General features: G+C 40.6%; 1 protein-coding gene across 2 annotated transcripts in view; it reads left to right on the top strand.

Annotated features, from left to right (window-relative positions):
• Positions 1 to 13381: 13381 nt before the first annotated feature.
• The window catches only part of CLINT1 (clathrin interactor 1), a 67783-nt gene continuing 56326 nt past the window's right edge, over positions 13382 to 24838 (top strand). Inside the window, exon 1 of one of the 2 annotated variants that reach the window (XM_081230938.1) lies at positions 13382 to 13621. In XM_081230938.1, coding sequence (XP_081087064.1) covers positions 13581 to 13621 — 41 coding nt within the window. In that variant the 5' untranslated portion in view covers positions 13382 to 13580. The remainder of the gene's footprint in view (positions 13622 to 24838) is intronic. The other variant, XM_081230939.1, reaches the window with a different exon arrangement.

The raw sequence follows: 24838 nt of genomic DNA, 5'->3' as shown, positions 1-24838 counted from the left end.
AGCCACAGCCTGTTCAGCCATGGCTCACGGGCCCAGCCGCTCTGCGGCACGTGGGATCTTCGCGGACCAGGGCACGAACCCGTGTCCCCTGCATCGGCAGGCAGACTCTCAACCACTGCACCACCAGGGAAGCCCCTGAACTGTGTTTTTAAAATGCAGTGAAATTCAGTTATGCTTTTACTATTTCTATATGTAAAATATCTGAGGATGAGTTCTTTTAATCCCTTGAGTGTTAAAATCATTGAGAGAGCTGTAGTTTTTAACAGCTAAATGTCCTGGATTTTTGAGCAAAATCCATTGTCCCTGGGAGTATACTTGGTACTTTTGGTACTTAACCAGAGTATGTATCCTAAATTTGGGTTCATAAATATGGCCCTTGAATTTGTGACCCCAATTTATGATGAAATGGCCAGGAAGGGGAAATACCAGGCAATTCTAGAATTCCAGTCTTTGTGAGATATTTAGAACCCTTGCAGTAACCTTTCCAGTTGGCAGGTATAACCATAGAGTAGAGAAGTGTGGCTTCACTAGGCTCAGACAGCTTGCTGTGAATGTGATAAGGATTCTTAACATCAGCCTGCTCCCTTCCCACCTCCCCTCCCCCCCTTTTTTGAAATTTTAGACTTTTTTGTTTTTGTTTTTGTTTTGGTTGATATGTCTCCACATCTTTTCCTTACAACTTTATTTATTTATTTATTTTATTGAGAAGAAATTAACATAAAATTAACCATTTTTAAGGGAAAAAAATGAGAGAAAGTACTTGCAAATCATACATCTAATAAGGGACTTGTATCTAGAATATATAAAGAAGTCTTACAACTTAACAACAAAGACAAAAAATTCAATTAAAATATGGGCAAAGGACTTGAATACATAATTCTTCAAAACAGATATACAAATGGCAAATAAGCACATAAAAAGATGTTCAACATCATTAGCCACCAGGGAAACACAAATCAAAACCGCAGTGAGGTAGCACTTCACACCTACTAGAATGGCCATTATCAAGCTCTAAAGAGAACGTGAAGAAACTGGAACCCTCATACATTGCTGGTAGGAATGTATAGTGGTGCAGCCACTTTGGAAAACTCTCTGGCAGTTTCTCAAAAAGGTAAACATAAAAAAAAAAAAAGGAAACATAGAAGTATCACATGACCCAGCAATTCTGCTCCTAGGTTTATACCCAAGAGAATTAACATATGTCCACACAAAAGTTTGTACACAAATGTTCATAGCACTATTTATTCAAATTAACTGAAAAGCAGAATGAATATGCATCAACTGATGCACAGATATACAAAATATGGTATATTCATACAAAAGAGTAATATTCAGCCATGAAAGAGAAATGAAGCACTGATATATGCCACAAATGAATGAACCTTGAAAACATCATGCTTAGTGTAAGAAGCCAGACACAAAATGTCACATATTACATGATTCCATTTATATAAAATGTCCAAAGTAGGCAAATCCACAGAGACAGAAAGTACATTAGTGGTTGCCAGGGACTGGGAAGACAGGGAGATGGTAAGTGACTGCTAACAAATATGGGTTTAATGATAATGTTCAGGAATTAGTGCTGTGTGAATATGCTAAAAATCACTGAATTCACACTTTAAAAGACTATTATGATATGTGAATTATATCTCAATTAAAAAAATAAATTCCAGCTTCTTACAGGCGCTACATTAAGGAAAACAGATAAATCAATTCAGGGCACCTAAGCCCATCCTCAGGGAACCCAGTGAGGAAAGAATAATGCTCAGAAAATCACCAGGGAGGTCAGATTGGTTGTTATGACTCTAAAAGTATTCTACGTGAAATTGTAGCACTCCATGTCAGTCTCTAGGAAATCTGCATCATGCTTTCTACGATGACTAGCCCCAAAGTGAAGCTATGGCCTTAGGACCAAGCTGGTTTCATTTCTCATTAACCTCTATCTTGCCATCTTTCAGGTGTTTCCTCTGCAGTATCAGAAACAAGGACCGTCAAGTTTATGACTCTCAGATAACTGAACTCAATTCATTCAACACATTTTACTGAGTACCTGGAAAGTGCCAGGCACTTGCTACACCCAGGGAATCAGCTGTGATCAGGATAAATGCTCCCTTCCCTTGATGAAACATTCTAATATGAAAAATGGATAATAAAAAATAGGCTGCTTCTCTTCAATGCCTCTCCCATCCCCAACCTATTCAATGGCCTTTTCTGACCTGCTTCTGGAGAGGTAGGGTTCACCTCTGAGAGCTGTGTAGACCAGGCTCCCTTTTACTAGCAAGAAATGAGGCAGCAGGAAGCGAGGGATGAGGGTGTTTCTTCTCCCTGCCTCAGCCTCACAGCTCTGGCAGTAAACTTCAACTACTACATCTCCTGTAGGATAGACTTCCTCTGTAGCACCAGATCTCACTGGAAATTCTACCTTCTTCCTCTGTCTTTTCATACTGAAGCATGTGTAGCAGATTATCTGAAAAGACAGCTATTAATGATTCATTTCAACCTATATGTTCAAGCTGATCCTCCCCTTAACAAGTAATATCTAGTTCACCTCCCCTTGAATCTGGACTTGCCTTGTGACTTGCTTTGACCAGAAGAACATGGCAAACGTGATGCTCTGTCTGTTCTGGGACAAGTCCTTAAGAGGCCCGGCAGCTTTCACTTTGACTTTCCCGGGACCCAGCCACCTAATAAGCGCTCAGGCTAAATTATTAAACAGGGAGAGATCACATGGAAAGAGAGACAAGCCTAGCCCACCACTCACCAGTCCAGCCACCCCAGCACAGAGGCACAAGATGTATGAATGTACCCATCTTGGATCCTCACTCAGCTCCAGTTGAATTTCCCCAGCCAACTCTACCAAGTACAGAGCGGAGATGAGCCATTTCTACCAAGCCCTGCTCAAACTGAATGATCGTGAGCAAATAAATGGTGGTTGCTTTTTTTAAGTCACTAAGTTGTAGGCACCTTGGTACATAGCAATAGAGAACTGAAACTGATGGTGATGGGTCCTCACTGCTGCTTAGTCCCAGATGCCTCGACATCCTTATTAATACCCTTAACCCTGACCTTGGCTCCATGAAGGGTCCACTGGCTTAATTCTCTTCAATTAAACCCTCTTGAGTTCTGCTTTATGTTCTGTTTTGAGTTCTGAGACACTGCCCAACACAACAAGTAAATAAATAAATAAGACAATCACAGATTCTTGTTGGTACCAGGATGAAAATTAGCAGGCTGCATGATAGGCAATGACAGAACCAACTTCAGGCAGGGGGTTCAGAGAAGGCCTTTCAAACTAACTCTGCTTAAGCCAGCTAACATCTGCAGCAAAGAGGCTGAAGGAAATGCAGTGCTAGTGGAAGCAAACTCAGCTGAGGAATACACTTCAGGTTCAACTCACTTCTTCTGGTGTCTCTGCCCTGTGCCACAGAGCTAAGGCTTGCAACTGCTTTCATATCTCTGGGTATATCACTCATTTCATTCATCCCATTAGGCTGAATATTTGAAGTAGAAGAAAGACAAACAAAAAGAATGGGAATGGCTCCTTCCCTGCCATGCTTGCCTCCCATCTCCCAATATACCTGAAAATACAAGTTTGAAGGGTGTGAGCCACACTGCCTAAGAAGAACCAGGACTAAAAAATGGGAGGGATGTTAAAAGGGACTTTTACATAAGGTATGAAAACATATTTTTTTCCCACAGTTAGGAGTAATTTGAAATTAAGGCAACATATTTTTATCAATCCAATTGGCAAAAATTCTAAAGAGCAATAGCATCTAGTGCTGGTGAGGACGTGACAAAATGGGCTTTTCAATATGTTGCTTGGTGAGAGAAAGAACTGCTATCCTCTTTTTGGTATACAATTTGCCAACATCCTTAAATTAAAAAACATATATCTTTCCCTGGTCCCACTTTTGAGAATCTACTCTAAACACCATATGTAAAGACAGATGTGCAAAGATCTATTTTATTGCAATATTGTTCACAGTGGCAAAAATAAAAAGTAGGAACAACCTGATTATCCATCAATAAGAAAATGGTTCAGTAAATTATGGTACATTCATATTAAGGAATCACACCAGTATTAAAAAGAATGAATTAGATCTATATTTATTGAACTGGAGGGATATCCATAATATATCATTAAGCAGGTATTTTAAAAAGCAAGCATCATGTATAGTATGATCCTAAAGCAAAAGTTACATATGTGCACATATATTTGTTTATATTTATAGGAACGTGAAGACAGTGTGGAAAAATACATATGCTTTTAACAGGATTACCATAGAGGGGTGAAAATAAATGGAAAAGGATCAACTTTTCTTTACATATTTTTGGACTGTTTCATTTATTGAAATGAGTGTATTTCATTTTTAATTCTGCTGTCCCCACCCTTCTTTCCACCTCAGGCAACCAGTTCTGATTTACTTCACCTTAGATTAATTTTAACTGTTCTAGAATTTTATATAAATGGATCATAATTTTTGGTGTCTGGCTTCTTTTGTTCACTGTTGTGCCTGTGAGATTCATCCAGGTTGTTGTATACATTGGTAGTTCATTCCTTTTTCATTGCTAAGTTGTATTCCATTCAAATGGTGTATCACAATTTGTCCATATCCTGCTGATGGACATTTGGGTTGTTTCCAGATTTTGGCTATTGTGAACAAAGCTACAGTGAACATTCTTGCATGAGAATTTTTTTTTAATTGAAGTATAGTTGATTTACAGTGTGTTAATGTCTGCTGTACAGCAGTGATTCAGTTATACATATACATACCTCCTTTTTTATATTCTTTTCCATTATGGTTTATCAAAGGATACTGAATATAGTTCTCTGTTGCACAAGTATTTTGACATAGGTTTCCATTTCTCTTGGATAAATACCTAGGATTTGAATTGTTGGGTCAAAGGGTAGATATATGAGGATGTATGAACATATTTTACTTTTGGTTATTAAAAAAAACCAAAAACATTTCCAATAAAAGATTCTGAAGAAAGAGGATGAATCTGTACTTCAAAAAGATAATAATCCTTGCTCTCTTTTTCTCCATCCTTCCCCTCCCAATAGGTGTTTGCATCTGTCAGTTCTTAGGCTTCCCAGGCCAGATCAGTGACCCACTACTTTTCAGGATGAATCATCAAAGATGGGGAAATTCTAATGTTATACCTGCCCAACAGGAACTAGGTTTAGATAACGCCCACCAGAAGCCTTAAGACTCAAATGATAATTCAAGAGAACTGCCAACACACAGGAAAAGCGGCTTCTATAGTCGGAAACTTATTGCAAACCAAACAAAACTCATGACACTCCTTTTCTATAATAACAAGTTGTCACCAGAATAGATACTTAGCATGAAAAAGAAGAAACGAGTCAAATCAACACATCAACAAGAGTAGCAGAAGTAACCCTACTGCAAGGGAGGGTTTACAAACAAATTGGGAACCAAACCTTGGTAACTTTCCAAACTTAAACTGAAAGTCCAAGATGCTATAAAAATCCAGTCAGTACCATGAAGACCTGTTCTAGGAAGGATTGGCTGGAATAAACATATTTTTTAAGTGTTAAAAAAAGGGGTACTGCCACACTGTCAATGACAGATTTTAGCACCCTTTTTCTCAGAACCGGCCTTGAGTCTTAACCCATAAGAGGGTCACAGTTTCAGTATATCCTCCAGGATACAGCTGTTTAGACCAGGGATGGACCTCAGACAGTTCAAGTTTGGATTCGAAGTGCCATGGGAAGGCAATAAAGTATTTTGTGCAAGTAGTAACATGGTCTGATTTATGATTCAAAAAGATCTTGGAAGAATAAATTAGCAAGCATTTGCAGTAGTTCAGATGAGAAATGATTATGGTTGACGATGGCAGTGGAGAAGGAAAGAAGCCCTAGGCAGCCCCTCAACGTCTACAAGCCAGGGAGAGGAACAAAGGGTTTCTGAAGGAGTCGACATGTAGACCTAAAAGACTGTGGGGTCATGAAAGCTAAGAGAGAGGGAGTTTTTGAGAAGGAAGAAGTGATCAACTGCGGCTTCAGAAGTAATGACGAGGAGCCTGTTTGTGAAGAAGACAGCCTTCTGTTAAAGGGAGCAGAGAAACGGGGCGGTAGCAGGAAGAAGATAAAGTGACAAGGAAGTGACTAAAGCATATTTGTAGCTTCTTTTGCACTGCAGATAGAAATCTAAAAGGCCACGTTCTGTTTTTGTTTTTTTTTTTGCGGTACGCGGGCCTCTCGCTGTTGTGGCCTCTCCCGTCGCGGAGCACAGGCTCCGGACGCGCAGGCTCGGCGGCCATGGTTCACAGGCCCAGCCACTCCGCGGCATGTGGGATCCTCGCGGACCGGGGCATGAACTCGTGTCCCCTGCATCGGCAGGCGGACTCTCAACCACTGCGCCACCAGGGAAGCCCAGCCATGTTCTTAACTTGCCATACAAGTCCCTCCATAGTGTAACTACTTTTATCAGTCAGGTTCCCAGTAGCAGACGCTGGCACACTCAGAGTTTAGCTGAACAGGACACCGCAATGGGACAATTTACAGCCGTGCAGGCAGGGTGAGGAAACTCACATCATTTGGGGAAGCACCCAGGTGTTAGCTTCAGGGTGAAAACATTGCCACACAAAGCCTGAAGAGAAAAGGGAAGGAAACTTAGCTGGAGCCATGGAAGGGGGGCCACCTGACACCAGCAGTGGCCACAGAGGGCCAGAACCCCGTTGCTAAAGCAGGAAGGAAGGAGAAAGAAATATCTCTCCCCCCGTTTTCTGATCCACCCTCACAACATTGAACCCAACTGGAAACCAGAAGCCATGAGAATGCAGATGATGTACTCCACAGAGGTCAGGAGGGCACAGAGCAAGGCAGAGAAATCCCTGGGAAGTTGACTGAGCAGCCAAATCACCAGCACACCCTTGCTCACGTCCCCAGCTCACCTCTGACCAGTTTCCCTCCCCTCACCCCCACCACTGAGCCTTCTTTCACATCCAGGAACATGCCGAGCTGCACGCTACCTTGGGCCTGGGTACAGGCTGTTCTTTCTATCTGGAATACTCTTCCTCTCTCTGCCTCATTAGCTCAAAATTATCTTTCCACCTTCACTTTAGATGTCACTTTCCCAGAGAGGCCTTTCCCTGCCCTTGTCCCTATCCCATCTTCAGGAAACACCACCATTACATTCTCTCATAGCACCCTGTTCTTTTTCTTCTACAGCATTCTTCATCGTGTGCAATGATAGCTTTACCACAGCATTATTTGTTTAACATCCACCTACTCCTTCAGACTAAACATCATGAGAACAGGAATTCGTGTCTGTCTTCACAGGATGATTTTGGCAATGGGGTAAATGCCCAAACACATATTTATTTAAAGACTTAATGAACCTGTTATAATACCCTCTCCACATCACCCATGATCTCTGAATACAAACGATTTAGCAATGATAACAGATCTTATTTAATCCGTCCTTGTTACATGTCAATCAGTGTGCTAGAAATTTAATGTACGTCGTCACATTCACGGCCCACAACAAAGTCCTAAGAGTCAGGGACTCTTTTCAGCCCCATTTACCCAGAAAGGGCGTCAAGGCATGAGAGGTCAAGGAATTCAGTCAAGGTCACACAGCTATGGGTTGTGAACCAAATCCCACTGATACCACCGCCTTCTTCTGACCTTCTTCCCCCACCCCCCCGCCCCCATTATACTGCCTCATTAAACATCTCCCTCTGGTTTTTGCTTGTTTGTTTATAAGTCTATCTTCCGTATTAGACTATAAGCCCCTTGGGTAACAACAGGTTTTAGTCAACTATTTAACCCTACTGCACATTGCAGATGCTCTATAAACACTGAATGTCAACTCTTTCCTACCAGAAAAGCACGTCTTGCGCTGACTGACCTCCCCCCTCACCTCCAGTCTTTACCCACATTCATTCTGTTTATTAAAGAACAGTGGTCTCTCAGACTCTTTTGATGTCCACTGCAGTGAGCTCTTCCACTACAGCACAATTCTTTTAATGAACTGATAAAAGAGTTCAAGGACCAGCAAAGCCTCCTGTGAACTCTGAACACCTGGGGGCTTTCCCAGGATACTTGCCCTTATCCAGAAAGACCCTGCCTCAGAAAGCAGCCAGCCCATCCTTTCTGACATCCACCCAATTCACTCCTGAATCTCACTTGACAAAGCAGGATCAGTTCCCACAGTCACAGGCTGCCTAGTTGCTTCACTGACGGCAACTTGGATTCCTGTGAATAGAGCTTCAGAGGCCCAGCCACTGGGAGCAGCACATCTACTCTGGGCTTGCCTGTGGTTGGGGACAGAGCATTCCAGGAGGCAGGAAAATGATTGCAAGAGCACTTCTGCCTCCATCTCACCTACGGCCAGCACCTGCGAATTCTTGCAGAAGGACTTGGAATGTGTTAGCCCTTTAGAGAACCTACCAGGCTCTCTGAATAGGTCCACCCAAGCCCTCTAACAGCCCTGAAAGGAGACTGAATTTCAGCCAAGAAGAGCCCAACTGTCAGCAGAACAGAGTTAGCGAGGGCATGCCCTCCTACCAGCTTACCTGCTGCACGATGCTGTGGCTCCACTTAACTCCTTACTTCTTCATTGCTTCTTTTTCTTTTCAATTATCCCCATGGCAGTCTTTTTTCTTTTGCTCTCCACAACCCAACTTCTGTGTAATGTGGACCAAAAAAAAAAAAAAAAAAAAAGTCAGAGCTAGAAAGAACCTTGTGTCATCTAACCCAAGGCATCCCAAGCCCTGGCAAAATCACTTAAGAGGTTTTTTAAAATACAGATTTCTAGACCCTACCTTAGACCTGCAGTAGTAAATAACTATTGTTTTTGTCTGTCGAGGCATGGCTTTCTTCAGAGTTTCTTCAGAGAACTTTCTTTCCCCACTCTACATGGTTCTCCTAGGACTAGCAATTCCATAATGCATGGCCCCAAGATAGGTACATGATCCAAATTGGGCTAATCAGTCATTCCCAGTGCTATTAGACTCACTGGATGAAAGATTAAAGGGTCCCTTTCCACTGGTTGCCTAATCAAAAAAAATGCAACCCACTCTCCACACAGTAGTAGCCCTATTTCCTGCCAACTAGAAGAAACTTATCTGCAATGAAGGAAAATGAAAATCAGAGAGAGTTCTGACCATATCTGCTGAGTTCCTGAGGCAAATTCTATCTCCGAACTCCTCTGTCTCCTGGGTCAACAAATTCTCTTGCTTTGCTTAAGCTAGTTTTGAGAGTTTCTGTCATCTGTGACCAAAAGTATAGGGATTAATACATCTACTGAGTCAAGAACTCAAAGGTTAGGAAAGAGAATCTGAAATTTTGAAAGATGTGCAGGGATTTCTGATGTATGGCTAGGTGTAGGATATTCTGATAGACCAACCCCTCAGCTTATAAGGATAAAAGCTGAGATCCACATAAGGGATTTGATAATAATGGTGAGGTAGAATTTAGTGAGCACTTACTACATGCAGGACTCAATGTGAAATGAGTTATATGTATTACTTCATTCAATCCTCAGCACATCACTTTGAATTTAGTATGTTTACCATATCTATTTGCTTGTTTACTATGTCTGTTTTATCTCCAATTATACATCTACCACCTTACCACCTAGCACAGTGCCTGCAACATAGTAGGAGCCTACTAAATACTTGCAATATTGAATAAATTTTACAGATTAATACAATTACTAGCAGCAGCAGTAGTAGTAGCATCAAGATTACTAACATTTACTGAGTGTTTATTTTATATTAGATTCTATTCTAGGTTCTTTTTAAACATTAGCTTAATTGTCTGAAAAAGCTTTTAAGGTAGGTTTCTGTTATTCCCATTATGATAAGAAAACTGAGTCACGGAGATATCAAGTAATTTCCCCAAGGTCACATAGCTAGTAAGCAGCAACACTAAGACTCAAACCCAGGCAATCCGGCTCCAGAGTCCCAGTTCACAACCACTATGCTATACCGGTTTAATTAACTTATTCAGAATGACCAAGCTACTGAATAGCAGATACAGAATTTAGGCCTAGGTTTGTCTGAGTCCAAAATCTGCATTTTTTAACCACTACTTTATACTTCCTGTCTGTGGTTAATTGTCTGACAGTTCATGGTAGTCCACATAAATGGTCCTGGGGCCGTGCAATATATAATCTGCATAGCTCTTGTGGCAACCCTCATAATATGATTCGAAACCAAGTATCCTGACTTCTAGAGAGGAATAGTTAGGTGTGATCAAAAACAACACTCACTGGGCCAAATACTGAAACCAAGTTACAACTGTTTGCCTCTTGTGTCAGTTTGGATACTGCAAGAAGCAAAAGCCAAGATGGAATTAGAAGTATAAGAGATTTATTGAAGGATAAATGGAAGAAGGAACAGGAGTATGTGGGAAGAGTTGCAGACTACAAGGAAGTTCTGTCAAGAGAGAAAGGAGAAGGAAGATTGGGTTGGAAGAGAATCTGTCCAGTTGCAGCAAAGCTCTGAGGAAATGTGGGCCAGGTCAGTGGGGAGCCCAAGGCAATGCTGGCCCAGCAGAGGAGTCCTGCTTTGGGCAGAAATAGCCTCACTCCAGAACACCTTGCTCAGTCATTGCCTGGGAGCAGCCCAATGACAGCACAGCCTTGGCATAAATGCTGTGGCTGATCCCCAAGAAGTGGCTGTCGGAGCTGCTGGTCATCCACAGTCCTCTCAACTGGTTCTCTTAAAGAAAGATCTGGCCGGAGCCTTCCCATGGCTGCCACAGCCCTGTACTAGGAATCAAACTCCTCCGGAGGAAATACCAAGGAGCCAGCCATAGGAGAGAAGCAGTGTTTACAATTGCTCCTGGCACATAAATAACACTACTGAGTACATTTGCTTTCAAACCTTGTGTTGGTTTGGCCTTACTAAAAGCCCATTTAGTGAAAAATATGTTTTCCTGAAGAGGGGTAGGTGGGACTTTTTCTTGTTTATTTTTCTACTGTGGACACATTTAAATTGCCACAAAGAAGTTACTATGGAAACTGCTCCTAAACTTGCAAGATAAAGGGTAAAAATGGAACACTTTGTTAAAATGCAAATGATTAGTCTTTAGAGACCAGAGCACTTTTTAACAAACTCTCCTTGTCTGCTTCTTCTGGGTCCATTAAGGGCTCTCTTAAATCAAAGGTAGACAGGCAGGTTTTTTGTGTTATATTCTAGATGGCATTAGTCAACTGTGGAAACACCACAGGTGACGACTCTGGAATAAATCTAGACACTTTCAAACTTGTTGGATCAGGCAAAGTAGATAACAGCATTGTACTCTCTGGGTAACTCTGGTGAAGCTGACTATGAATTACTATGAATGTGCAAACAGGTCGAGGGCAGGGAAGGTGGTTATTTTTATGCCAGGCTCATTCTGCTGGTGTACCCTGAACCCGCTTGTTTGAAAGTTAACTTGCTGAGCTCTTATTTATGGAAAGCAGTTTCCCTTTCTTATCTCCCCAGGCCACATTCCACCCTTTGAATCTTGAGCTGGACAGTCCTTTCAACACGAAACACAAACTTCTCATTCGAAAGCCCCATTTCTCTGCCTTTCTCTTTACCTGCCCCTCCCCACCCACTCTCCAACTCACTTTACTTCTGTCTGCCTGAGCAATCCTATCTTGACAAAGCTCTCAGATAGCTTTGTCCTGATTTCTGCTTTTTGTACTTTTCTGCCTGGCAATTCTTTCAACTTGCTTGTCTTGTTGAAATCCCGAAGTCTTATTGAAACTCTTTTTCAGAGCTGCTTCCAGTTATTAAGTGGATGCAGTATGAAGGGGTGATTTGACCTGAAGAACTAACTAAGGGGTCACATGTTGTAGATTCTTGATTTGGGATCATTGTTACCTAGCTTCATGACTAGCAGCAATCAATTTCAGGTCTCCTTTGCGAATCAGAGTCGTCCTCTGTTCCCTTCACCAGGAATTCTTTTCTTGCAGTTTTTTTTTTTTTTTTTTTTGGCCAGCTCCTTTTTATCATTCAAATTTCAGCTTAAATAAAATGTCATCAGGGGACTTCCGTGGTGGTCCAGTGGTTATGACTCCAGGCTTCCACTGCAGAGGGCACAGGTTCAATCCCAGGTTGGGGAACTAAGATCCTTCATGCCAAAAAAAAAAAAAAAAGTCCTCAAAGAGGCCCTAAATACCCCCTAATGTTATTTGCCTCTAACATCATTCTTCATAACATTATCTTCTGTTTTCTTCAAGCACTTTCTATCTGCAATTATCTTAAATGTTCCCTTGATTACTATGTGTTCCTCCAAAGGACCTTTAAGATCCATGAGAGCTGAGGCCTTGTCTGTCTTCTTCCCAGCTGCATTCCCCACTCCTGGCACATAGAAAATGCTCAGTAAAAATTTGTAGAATGAAAAAAACTATAAAATTTAAGCAGTTGGACCAAATGAACTTTAAGGTTGCTTGTGGCTTTAACATGAACACTGTCAAAAATGAGTAAGTGAAAAATAAAATGACAACAACCATTTAAATAAAACAATGAATGCAGTGTGGATGTATACTTACGCTTTAAGAATATACACCTGCCAAGTTCTTGGGCCTGTCATAGTGTTGTACTGCTGGGGTTTTTTTGTTTTGTTTTTTTTTGTGTGTGGTACGCGGGCCTCTCACTGTTGTGGCCTCTCCCGCCGCGGAGCACAGCCTCCGGACGCGCAGGCTCAGCGGCCATGGCTCACGGGCCCAGCCGCTCCGCGGCATGTGGGATCCTCCCGGACCGGGGCACGAACCCATGTCCCCCAGATTGGCAGACGGACTCCCAACCACTGCGCCACCAGGGAAGCCCTGTACTGCTGTTTTTATACAGTTTCCCAGGGAGTGTGAACTGAATTTCTGAGCTTTATAATACAACATTTAACAAGGATATCAAGTAGCTGTCTAAATATAAGAACCCCGTATCACAGAATAAGAGTGGGATAGGTTTTAAAATACAATCTCTTCAATTTACAAGGATGTAAACTAAAGCTCTGGGAAGGAAGTATATTTGGACATTTGGAACCAAATTCAGCGTTGCTTCTGTCAATGAGGAATACATATACCAATCACACTTCCTTATATGTAATCATTATTAATAACATAACAATGCTTTATATTTGAAAAACAAGTTTGTGTGACGAGATTCTATACCGGTGGTTCTGAAACGTGAGAATGGAGGATTTGTTAAAGCACAGACTGCCGACCCCACCCCTAAGAGTTTCCGGTTCTGTGGGTCGGGGGCTGGGGAGGGGGGGAGAACCCCGAGAGTTTAAGAGGAACCCTACTAATCTTACCTCAGCAACTCTCTCAGCTTAACTGGCCCGCTTGGCGCGCTGAAAGAACTACAAGTCCCAGCGTGCCCCGCGCGCGACGGGAGGAAAGTCGGGCACTTCCGGTCCACGCAGAGCCTCTGTCCCCGCGTCTCGACGTGTCACTGGCGGCGCCACCGCGGCTGTGGCACGATAAGGCGCTGACTGGGGGAGTTTGAGGCGGCGGCGGCGACCCCGGCCTGGATCTGTCCCGGCGCGGAAGGGTTCTGGGGTCCGTGGGGAACAGGAAAGGGAGGTGGCGGCTCAGCCCGCTCGGGGCACGATGTTGAACATGTGGAAGGTGCGGGAGCTGGTGGACAAAGCGTGAGTATCTGGGGTCAGTTGTGGCCGAGGCCCACGCGGGGGAGGGGCGGGGGGAAAGGGGAGCCGGGTCTGCGCGCGGGGCCTCCCGCGTCACGCCCCCCGTCTCGGCCGGCCCCATCATGGCGGCGTCCGGCTGTCTCCTCGGCCCCGGGCCGCGTCCCGAACCGCCAGTCTGGGAAGGGACCCTTCTTCGTTCGAAACATCCTCTTAGCCCCCTTCTCTCCTATGCAGGCCGTCCTCACCCTGCCCCTACCCCCACCCCCACCCTTCTAGGCACAGACACTTTGGTCGGGGAGGGGGTGGGGTTGTCTAGAGATGGGTCAGTGCCCTGGCCGGAGAGCTGTCTTGGCCCCAGGCTTTGGGCTTTGCCTCCTGGGCAGCAGCGAAAGCTTGCGGGTGGAGGACTCACTTCACTGGCTCTCTGTGCACCTCAGAGTGTGGTGCAGAGACCTTAGGCCTGCTCGGGAGGTGTCCTTTACCTTGCTGGGTTTCTTTTAATTCCTAATTAACCTGAAGTGTTGGAGTGGGTGGTAGGTGTAACAAGTGGCCACTGTGGTCAGACTGAAGTTACTCAAGAGGAGACTCATCCTTCGCTTTTCTAACATCAGTGAGAGTAGATCACCACATAGCTTACTGTGATTCTTTTCCTCTGTTTCCTTTTCCACTACACTTCATTTTTGGAGGGCCACTTGTTCCATTTGGTTTAATTAACAAGTCATTGAATTAACAAGAAATTTCCCCTAAAGAAGGAAACAACCCAGGTTTATATCCTGTTGATCTACTTTTAATTTCCCTGACAGGTAAAATGTTGATTTTATAGTTGATTTTCTTTAAGATTTAAGTCGTAACTTTAGTATCTTACACTTAAATTGAGTGTATCAGATAGATGTAACAGTGGTTAAGTAAGGTCTGCTAGGCCAGCAGGAAGTAAAGTTTAAGAATTTTCCCCTTCCTTTCGGGTTTTAGTGATGATACAATGTGTGGTGACAAAAACATTTCATTTGTGCCACTCACCCAACCTAAAATCAGGAAATGTAGATGGCAAATTCTTCAGGCTTTCTTGACCCCAGAAAAAATAATTCATTAAGAGATACAAACTACTAGGTATAAAATAAATTAGATCCAAGGATGTAATGTACAGCACAGGGAATATAGCCAATATTTTATAATAACTTTAAACAGAGTATAATTTATGAAAATATCGAATCGCTATTGTACACCCGAAGCTAATATTATAAATCAGCTACACTTCAATAAGAAAAAAATTCACAGTGGCTTGGGTAATACCTCAGATAGAATTTAGAGTCTGACCATATTTTCAAATTTTCTGTGCTACCAAGAAGGCAGTAGAGTGCCTAAGGAGCACAGGTTTGTGAACCTGCAGAGCTGGATTCAAGCTCTGTAACCTTGGCAGATTACTTAACCTTGAAGTGCCCCAGTTTTCTCAGGTGCAATATGAAAATAATGATAGATACTTAGAGTGTTGTTGTGAGAATTAAGGGCTAAGGACTTAGATAGCATATAAAGCCCTTAATACAGTAGGTTTAGATCAGTATGCTTTTGATAACTATAGCAGATGTTCTGCATCAAGAGTAAGATTAAACTTCATTAAGAGAGAAGCTCCATGTTTGAAAAGTGATTTGGTGATTTTGCTTTATCAGCTATTTGTTTGACCGTTAAGTTCTCAGTCCTTTATTTTAGGTTTGTTTTGCTATTTATATAACCTTTGCTTTCCAAAGATAAAATAAAATCATGGTGTTTTTTTTTCAGATCCAGGTTCGTTGGTTGTTTTTTAATATTTGGTGTAAGACTAGGATACCAGCTTAAATAGTCTTTAAAAATCCAAAAGCCTCTACAAAACTATCTCTTTATTTCTTTGCCAGAGGACAGTGGAAGAAAAACCACTAAAAAAACACTTTCTTTTCTTAGGGGACTAAGTCTGTAGTACTCAAAAATTTGAAGAGACTGTACATTTTTCAGGAGACAAGTCAAGGCAATATTTCTGCTTTAATTGTTCGTTTCATATTGTTTTTATCACCTTTGTTACTAATTTTCAAGTGCTTCAGGTTAAATTTGTCACATAAATAGTTATCAAGTCAATCTAATGGAAGAGCTGCTGTTGAAAAATAACTTCTCTCTTCCTTTTTACTACCCAATTTAGAATGGAGACTTGAACCAAGTTATTCAAGAACATGTAAGAATGTTGCCACCAAGGACTTTTTAAAGCTTTCGTGGGTGTCTGACACATGATATTAGGATTACAGCATGAGGTTATTTTACTGATGAATACTCAGAATTTAATTTTCGTCTTTCACTGGCAGGAGAGAAGAAATTCTTCCCCCCAAATGAAAGCATTTTACAGAACCAGTAACTGTGGCACTGTGCGCATTTAGACTGTTCACCTTAAATTGCCATAATGAAGGTGAAGCAGATCCATAGAACCGCTGTTCTGATTATCAAGGGGATAAGGTGATGAGGAAACTTGCAAATGAGGAAACAATGAAGTGACTAAGGACTGCTCTGAGAGCTTTGTTGAATAGAAATGAGGCTTTATATGATAGAGCACTGGCTAGAGGTTTAGGAGACCTGGGTTCAGATTCTGATACTGCCTTTTAAATTAGCCGTATGTCTGATCTGAGGCAGAATCATATGACTCTCCAGACCTTGGATTCCTCATCTTTAAATTGATGGGATTGGGCTAGAGTAAGACTTTTTCCAACTTCGCTGGCATATTGGAGGCATGAATTTCTATCAGGGGGCAAAGAAACAGAGCAAATATTTCATAAGAGCAGATAAATTTTAGAAAGTCATTATCCTCCAGAGACAGTTGCAGCTGAAAAAAGAATTTTGTTTAAATGTGGCAATCAATAAATATTATATTTAAATGCTTTATGCAGTAAATAAGTGCAACCCATGACTCTGGAAAATTAGGACTTTTATTTATCATATATCCCTACCCATTGAGGTTTACTTCAGAAAGAAAAATGTGGTCTTTGAAAATGTGTCCTCTGGAGCTACTGTTAGATCCAGCATGGTGGCAGTTCTTAAGTATAATGATATATTTCAAATACTGGCTTTTGAGATTTTATGGAAGGTTGGGGAGGTATTTTCCACAATTGTTGCACCTGCTGGTGGTAGTAAATGGCTCTGTTTTGCAGAACATTGTGGAACTGAGGAAAAGCTTATAAAACCATAGGCCAGCCAGAGCTTGGAGTGCCAGTTTCCTCCCACTTGTACTCGAGTTGCATTAAAGAGAGCTGTGGCAGGAAAGGATAAGTGGCACCACTCCCACCAACTGGGAAAAGCTCGACCATCGTCATCCTTTGACCTGCCTCCCTTTATTTGAGGCTGTAATAAAATTGAACATTATTAAAATTGAACATAAAATTATATTTTGTTATCCTGTTTATGGTATAAATTGAAAGTTGCTACAGTTCTGTTGTCTTTTTTCTTCAAATTTTGGAAATGCAGTGAAGGTAACCTGGTAGTGGTCAATCAAACTGCTACTTACTGTTCAAGCCCAGCCAATCCTTCTCTTTCATGCAGGGAGTAGTATTAACAGTAAATCTATTTCATCAGTGGCCCCTATTCTTTTTATGATAGTGATTCAAACAGGGCTGGCCAAGGTCCTAAGGCAACTGCTATAGATACTCCATTTTAAGTTATTCTCTTAAGCATAGCTTGCATTTTTTCCCCCATAAGTTGATTTTTGTTGGTGTTGTTTGCATGATTTTAGTTTCTAAATGGTCACATAATGTAATAGAACTGTGGAAACTACTGATCTAGTCTAGCTGACCCCAGAGGGAGAACCCTTTGCTCTTACAGAAAATATTTCATTCAGTTATTTCAACAGATAATACATTTATTATTTATTGGAATAGTACTGTATTTTCTGAACTTGAAAAATACAATACCTGCCTTCAAGAAATTTGCCACTGCAAATTGGTGCACTTGAACTTATCATTGGTTTTCCACTTCAGTCCTCGGATGTGTTCCCCCTATTTCCCTATCTTACCAGTAAATCTCTGTTCAGTTTGCTTCTTAGAACTTGAAAACAAAGGTGATTTTCAGCTTTCTAGTCTCCCCCTGTCAACTTTTCTTTAAACCAGTTGTTATTGCTGAAACAGTAAATTCATTATCCTTCCTTCCTCTCTTCTAGTAACTGGACACAAGTAGATATTAAGACTTTAATTGCAAAGAAAGATGATTTTATCTTTGCCAGCATTTCTTAGGAGTGATTTTCTGTAGTTCAAATTAGTCTGTTTAGTACCATTGCCAAGGTGCTTTTAAAAAGCTCTTAGCTGCCTCTTACATTTTCCTGTGCCCTTCCTGTTTTCAAGTAGTTTTTCATTTGTTTACTATGCATCCACTCAAAGTATTTGGCCTTTTTTATTTTAAGTACCACTTAATAGTACTCACTCCTAGGTTTTACAGTATGACTCCACAGTTGAAGCTTCTTCTATGCCCTTGTATTATTTTCTTACTTATTTCCAATGTTTATTTAATATTTCCTTTAAGAAAAAAAGGAAGAGTATAGGCAGCTTAAATAACTTTTTTTAGTCTTGAAGAAATTTTATTGTTTTATCTTTAATATTTAGATCTGTCTGGTTGGAATTTACTCTTTGGCTTTTATTATGAAAGATTTCAAATATATCCAAAACTGGAGGGACTGTTGTAATGAACCTCTGTGTACACAGACCTAACTTCAACAGTCTGACTAGTCTTGCTTTATCTGTGCCTCTGCCTACCACCCCCACTCCGTATTATTTTGAAGCAAATTCCAGACACTGTATCATTTCATCTATAAGTATATCAATCTCCAAAAAGTAAAGAGTCAATTTTTTTATCATAATCATAATACCATTATCACACCTTTTAAAAAGGATGATTACTTAATATCAAATGCCCAATCAGCATTTGTTTCTCATTTGCCTCATGATTCCTCTTTGATGTTTCTGAGTTGGTGGGTATATCTCTTGATTCTTTTAATGTGTAGGCTCAATCTCTGTCTTCTTTTTTTCCCTCTTAAGGTTTACGTATTAAAGAAACTGAGTTTTTTGTACTTTCCTCAGTTTGGTTTTTGCTAATTGGATCCCATAGGGTTGTTTAAGTGTTTTTCTAACCTCTGTATTTCCTGCAATTTGGTAATTTTATCTACTCACTTGATAAATTCAAGTTCCAATTTGGGGGGCAGCAAGACTACTTCATAGATTCAAAGTACATTTTTAGTACTTGTAATGGGTCTTATGTATAAAGATTTAGCTCTCTTTAGTCTCAGCTGACATTACTTAACATTCTGGGACAATGTATTTAACTGTTTATTCTTTTTTTTCCCCTAACGTGTCACTGCATATGAGCTTTCATTGTTTAGTCTAATTATGTGAGTGTGTCCATCTACGTATATATATTTTTGATTTATTTATTTATTATTTTTTTGGCTGAATTGGGTCTTTGTTGCTGCGCGCGGGCTTCTCATTGCGGTGGATTCTCTTATCGCGGAGCACGGGCTCTAGACACGTGAGCTTCAGTAGTTGTGGCACACAGGCTTAGTAGTTATGGCTCATGGGCTCTAGAGCGCAGGCTCAGTAGTTGTGGTGCTCGGGCTTAGTTGTTCCGCAGCTTGTGGAATCCTCCCGGACCAGGGCTTGAACCCGTGTTACCTGTATTGGCAGGTGAATTCTTTTTTTTTTTTTTTCTGACTGGTGACAATGTTCTTTATTCTCTTCCTTCTTTTCTACTGATTTTTTTTTTTTTTTTTTTTTTTTTTTTTTTTTTTTGCGGTACGTGGGCCTCTCACTGTTGTGGGCTCTCCCATTGCGGACCACAGGCTCTGGACATGCAGGCTCAGTGGCCATGGCTCACGGGCCCAGCCGCTCCACGGCATGTGGGATCCTCCCGGACCGGGCACGAACCCATGTCCCCTGCATCGGCAGGCGGACTCTCTACCACTGCGCCACCAGGGAAGCCCTCTACTAATTATTTTTTAACATCTTTATTGGAGTATAATTGCTTTACAATGGTGTGTTAGTTTCTGCTTTATAACAAAGTGAATCAGCTATACATATACATATATCCCCATATCTCCTCCCTCTTGAGTCTCCCTCCCACCCTCCCTATTCCACCCCTCTAGGTGGTTACAAAGTGCCGAGCTGACCTCCCTGTGCTATGCAGCTGCTTCCCACTAGCTATCTATTTTACATTTGGTAGTATTCGTAAGTCCATGCCACTCTCTCACTTCATCCCAGCTTACCCTTCCCTCTCCCCGTGTCCTCAAGCCCATTCTCAACGTCTGCGTCTTTATTCCTGTCCTGCCCCTGGGTTCTTCATAACCTTTTTTTCCTTAGATTCCATATATATGTGTTAGCATGCGATATTTGTTTTTCTCTTTCTGACTGACTTCACTCTGTATGGCAGACTCTAGGTCCATCCACCTCACTACAAAAAACTCAATTTCGTTTCTTTTTATGGCTGAGTAATATTCCATTGTATATATGTGCCATATCTTCTTTATCTATTCATCTGTCGATGGACACTTAGGTTACTTCCATGTCCTGGCTATTATAAACAAGGCTGCAATGAACATTGTGGTACATGACTCTTTTTTTTTTTTTTTTGCTGTACGCGGGCCTCTCACTGCTGTGGCCTCTCCCGTTGCGGAGCTCAGGCTCTGGACGCGCAGGCTCAGCGGCCATGGCTCACGGGCCCAGCTGCTCCACGGCATGTGGGATCTTCCCGGTCCGGGGCACGAACCTGTGTCCCCTGCATCGGCAGGCGGACTCTCAACCACTGCGCCACCAGGAAAGCCCCCTACATGACTCTTTTTGAATTATGGTTTTCTCAGGGTATATGCCCAGTAGTGGGATTGCTGGGTTGTACGGTAGTTCTATTTTTAGTTTTTTAAGGAACCTCAATACTGTTGTCCATAGTGGCTGTATCAATTTACATTCCCACCAACAGTGCAAGATGGTTCCCTTTTCTCCACACCCTCTCCAGCATTTATTGTTTGTAGACTTTTTGATCATGGCCATTCTGACTGGTATGAGGTGATACCTCACTGTAGTTTTGATTTGCATTTCTGTAACGATTAGTGATGTTGAGCATTCTTTCATATGTTTGTTGGCAATGTGTATATCTGCTTTGGAGAAATGTCTGTTTGGGTCTTCTGCCCATTTTTGGATTGGGTTGTTTTTTTTGATATTGAACTGCATGAGTTGCTTGTAAATTTTGGAGATTAATCCTTTGTCAGTTGCTTCATTTCCGAATATTTTCTCCCATTCTGAGGGTTGTCTTTTCGTCTTGTTTATCTTTTCCTTTGGTGTGCAAAAGCTTTTAAGTTTCATTAGGTCCCATTTGTTTATTTTTGGTTTTATTTCCATTTCTCTAGGAGGTGGGTCAAAAAGTATCTAGCTGTGATTTATGTCATAGAGTGTTCTGCCTATGTTTTCCTCTATGAGTTTTATAGTGTCTGGCCTTACATTTCAATCTTTAATCCATTTTGAGTTTATTGTTGTGTATGGTACTAGGGAGTGTTCTAATTTCATTCTTTTACATGTAGCTGTCCAGTTTTCCCAGCACCACTTATTGAAGAGGCTTTTTCTGCATTGTATATTCTTGCCTCCTTTATCAAAAATAAGGTGACCATATGTGTGTGAGTTTATCTCTGGGCTTTCTATCCTGTACCATTGACCTATATTTCTGTTTTTGTGCCAGTACCATACTGTCTTGATTACTGTAGCTTTGTAGTATAGTCCGAAGTCAGGGAGTCTGATTCCTCCAGCTCTGTTCTTCTTTCTCCAGATTGCTTTGGCTATTCAGAGTCTATTGCATTTCCATACAAATTATGAAATTTTTTGTTCTGGTTTGTGAAAAATGCCAGTGGTAGTTTGATAGGGATTGCATTGAATCTGTAGATTGCTTTGGGTAGTATAGTCATTTTCACAGTGTTGATTCTTCCAGTCCAAGAACATGGTATATCTCTCCATCTGTTTGTATCATCTTTAATTTCTTTCATCAGTGTCTTATAGTTTTCTGCATACAGGTCTTTTGTCTCCCTAGGTAGGTTTATTCCTAGGTATCTTATTCTTTTTGTTGCAGTGGTAAATGGGAGTGTTTCCTTGATATCTCTTTCAGATTTTTCATCATTAGAGTATAGGAATCAAGAGATTTCTGTACATTAATTTTGTATCCTGCTACTTTCCCAGATTCATTGATTAGCTCTAGTAGTTTTCTGGTAGCATCTTTAGGATTCTCTATGTATAGTATCATGTCCTCTGCAAACAGTGACAGCTTTACTTTTTCTTTTCTGATTGGGATTCCTTTTATTTCTTTTTCTTCTCTGATTGCTGTGGCTAAAACTTCCAAAACTATTTTGTATAATAGTGGTGAGAGTGGATAACCTTGTCTTGTTCCTGATCTTAGTGGAAATAAGGTTTCAGTTTTTCACCATTGAGAATGATGTTGGCTGTGAGTTTGTCATATATGGCCTTTAATATGTTGAGGAAAGTTCCCTCTATGCCTACTTTCTGGAGGGTTTTTATCATAAATGGGTGTTGAATTTTGTCAAAAGCTTTTTCTGCACCTATTGAGATGATCATATGGTTTTTATCCCTCAATTTGTTAATATGGTGTATCACATTGATTGATTTGCGTATATTGGAGAATCCCTGCATTCCTGGGATAAACCCCACTTGATCATGGTGTATGATCCTTTTAATGTGCTGTTGGATTCTGTTTGCTAGTATTTTGTTGAGGATTTTTGCATCTATGTTCATCAGTGATATTTGCCTGTAGTTTTCTTTGTTTGTGACATCTTTGTCTGGCTTTGGCATCAGGGTGATGGTGACCTCATAGAATGATTTTGGAGTGTTCCTCCATCTGCTAAATTTTGGAAGAGTTTGAGAAGGATACATGTTAGCTCTTCTCTGAATGTTTGACATAATTTGCCTGTGAAGCCATCTGGTCCTGGGCTTTTGTTTGTTGCAAGATTTTTAATCATAGTCTCAATTTCAGTGCTTGTGATTGGTCTTTTTATATTTTCTGTTTCTTCCTGGTTCAGTCTTGGAAGGTTGTGCTTTTCTAAGAATTTATCCATTTCTTCCAGGTTGTCCACTTCATTGGCATAGAGTTTCTTGTAGTAATCTCTCATGATCCTTTGTATTTCTGCAGTGTCAGTTGTTACTTCTCCTTTTACATTTCTAATTCTATTGATTTGAGTCTTCTTCCTTTTTTTCTTGATGGGTCTGGCTAATGGTTTATCAATTTTATTTATCTTCTCAAAGAACCAGCTTTTAGTTCTATTGATCTTTGCTATTGTTTCTTTCATTTCTTTTTCATTTTTATTTCTGATCTGATCTTTATGATTTCTTTCCTTCTGCTAACTTTGGGTTTTTTTTTCTTTTTCTTTCTCTAATTGCTTTAGGGGTAAGGTTAGGTTGTTTATTTGAGATGTTTCTTGTTTCTTGAGGTAGGATTGTATTGCCGTAAACTTCTGTCTTAGAACTGCTTTTGCTGCATCCTATAGATTTTGGGTCGTTGTGTTCTCGTTATCATTTATTTTTAGGTATTTTTTGATTTCCTCTGATTTCTTCAGTGATCTCTTGGTTATTAAGTAGTGTATTGTTTAGCCTCCATATGTTTGTATTTTTTACAGATATTTTCCTGTAATTGATATCTAGTCTCATAGCATTGTGGTCAGAAAAGATACTTGATACCATTTTAGTTTTCTGAAATTTACCAAGGCTTGATTTGTGACCCAAGATATGGTCTATCCTGGAGAATGTTCCATGAAGACTTGAGAAGAAAGTGTATTCTCTTGTTTTTGGATGGAATGTCCTATAAACATCAAATAAGTCCATCTTGTTTAATGTATCATTTAAAGCTTGTGTTTCCTTATTTATTTTCATTTTGGGTGATCTGTCCATTGGTGAAAGTGGGGTGTTAAAGTCCCTTACTATGATTGTGTTACTGTTGATTTCCCCTTTTATGGCTGTTAGCATTTGCCGTACATATTGAGGTGCTCCTATGTTGGGTGCATAAATATTTACAATTGTTATATCTTCTTCTTGGATCGATCCCTTGATCATTATGTAGTGTCCTTCTTTGTCTCTTGTAATAGTCTTTATTTTAAAGTCTATTTTGTCTGATACGAGAATTGCTACTGCAGCTTTCTTTTGATTTCCATTTTCATGGAATATCTTTTTCCATCCCCTCACTTTCAGTCTGTATGTATCCCTAGGTCTGAAGTGGGTCTCTTGTAGATGGCATATATACGAGTCTTGTTTTTGTATCCATTCAGCCAGTCTGCGTCTTTTGGTTGGAGCATTTAATCCATTTACATTTAAGGTAGTTATTGGTATGTGTGTTTCTATTACCATTTTCTTAATTGTTTTGGATTCGTTATTGTAGGTCTTTTCCTTCTCTTGTGTTTCCTGCCTAGAGAAGTTCCTTTAGCATTTGTTGTAAAGCTGGTTTGGTGGTGCTGAATTCTCTTAGGTTTTGCTTGTCTTTAAAAGTTTTAATTTCTCCGTCAAATCTGAATGAGATCCTTGCTGGGTAGAGTAATCTTGGTTGTAGTTTTCTACCTTTCATCTCTTTAAATATGTCCTGCCACTCCCTTCTGGCTTGCAGAGTTTCTGCTGAAAGATCAGCTGTTAACCTTATGGAGATTCCCTTGTATGTTATTTGTTGCTTTTCCCTTGCGGCTTTTAATATTTTTTTCCTAGTATTTAATTTTTGGTAGTTTGATTAATATGTGCCTTGGCGTGCTCCTCCTTGGATTTATGGTGTATGGGACTCCCTGTGCTTCCTAGACTTTATTGACTATTTTCTTTCCCATACTAGGGAAGTTTTCAACTATAATCTCTTCAAATATTTTCTCAGTCCCTTTCTTTTTCTCTTCTTCTTCTGGGATCCCTATAATTCAAATGTTGGTGCGTTTAATGTCCCAGAGGTCTCTGAGACTGTCCTCAATTCTTTTCATTCTTTTTTCTTTATTCTGCTCTGCAGTAGTTATTTCTACTATTTTATCTTCCAGGTCACTTATCCATTCTTCTGCCTCAGTTATTCTGCTATTGATCCCTTCTAGAGAATTTTTAATTTCATTTATTGTGTTGTTCATCACTGTTTGTTTGCTCTTTAGTTCTTTGAGGTCCTTGTTAAACATTTCTTGTATTTTCTCCATTCTGTTTCCAAGATTTTGGATCATCTTTACTATCATTA

This window comes from Mesoplodon bidens, assembly GCF_964165515.1.
Source record: "Mesoplodon bidens genome assembly, chromosome: 4".
NCBI classification, from domain to species: Eukaryota; Metazoa; Chordata; class Mammalia; order Artiodactyla; family Ziphiidae; genus Mesoplodon; species Mesoplodon bidens.
The sequence above is the reverse complement of the archived record's forward strand: the minus strand, read 5'-3'. Positions and strand labels throughout refer to the sequence as shown.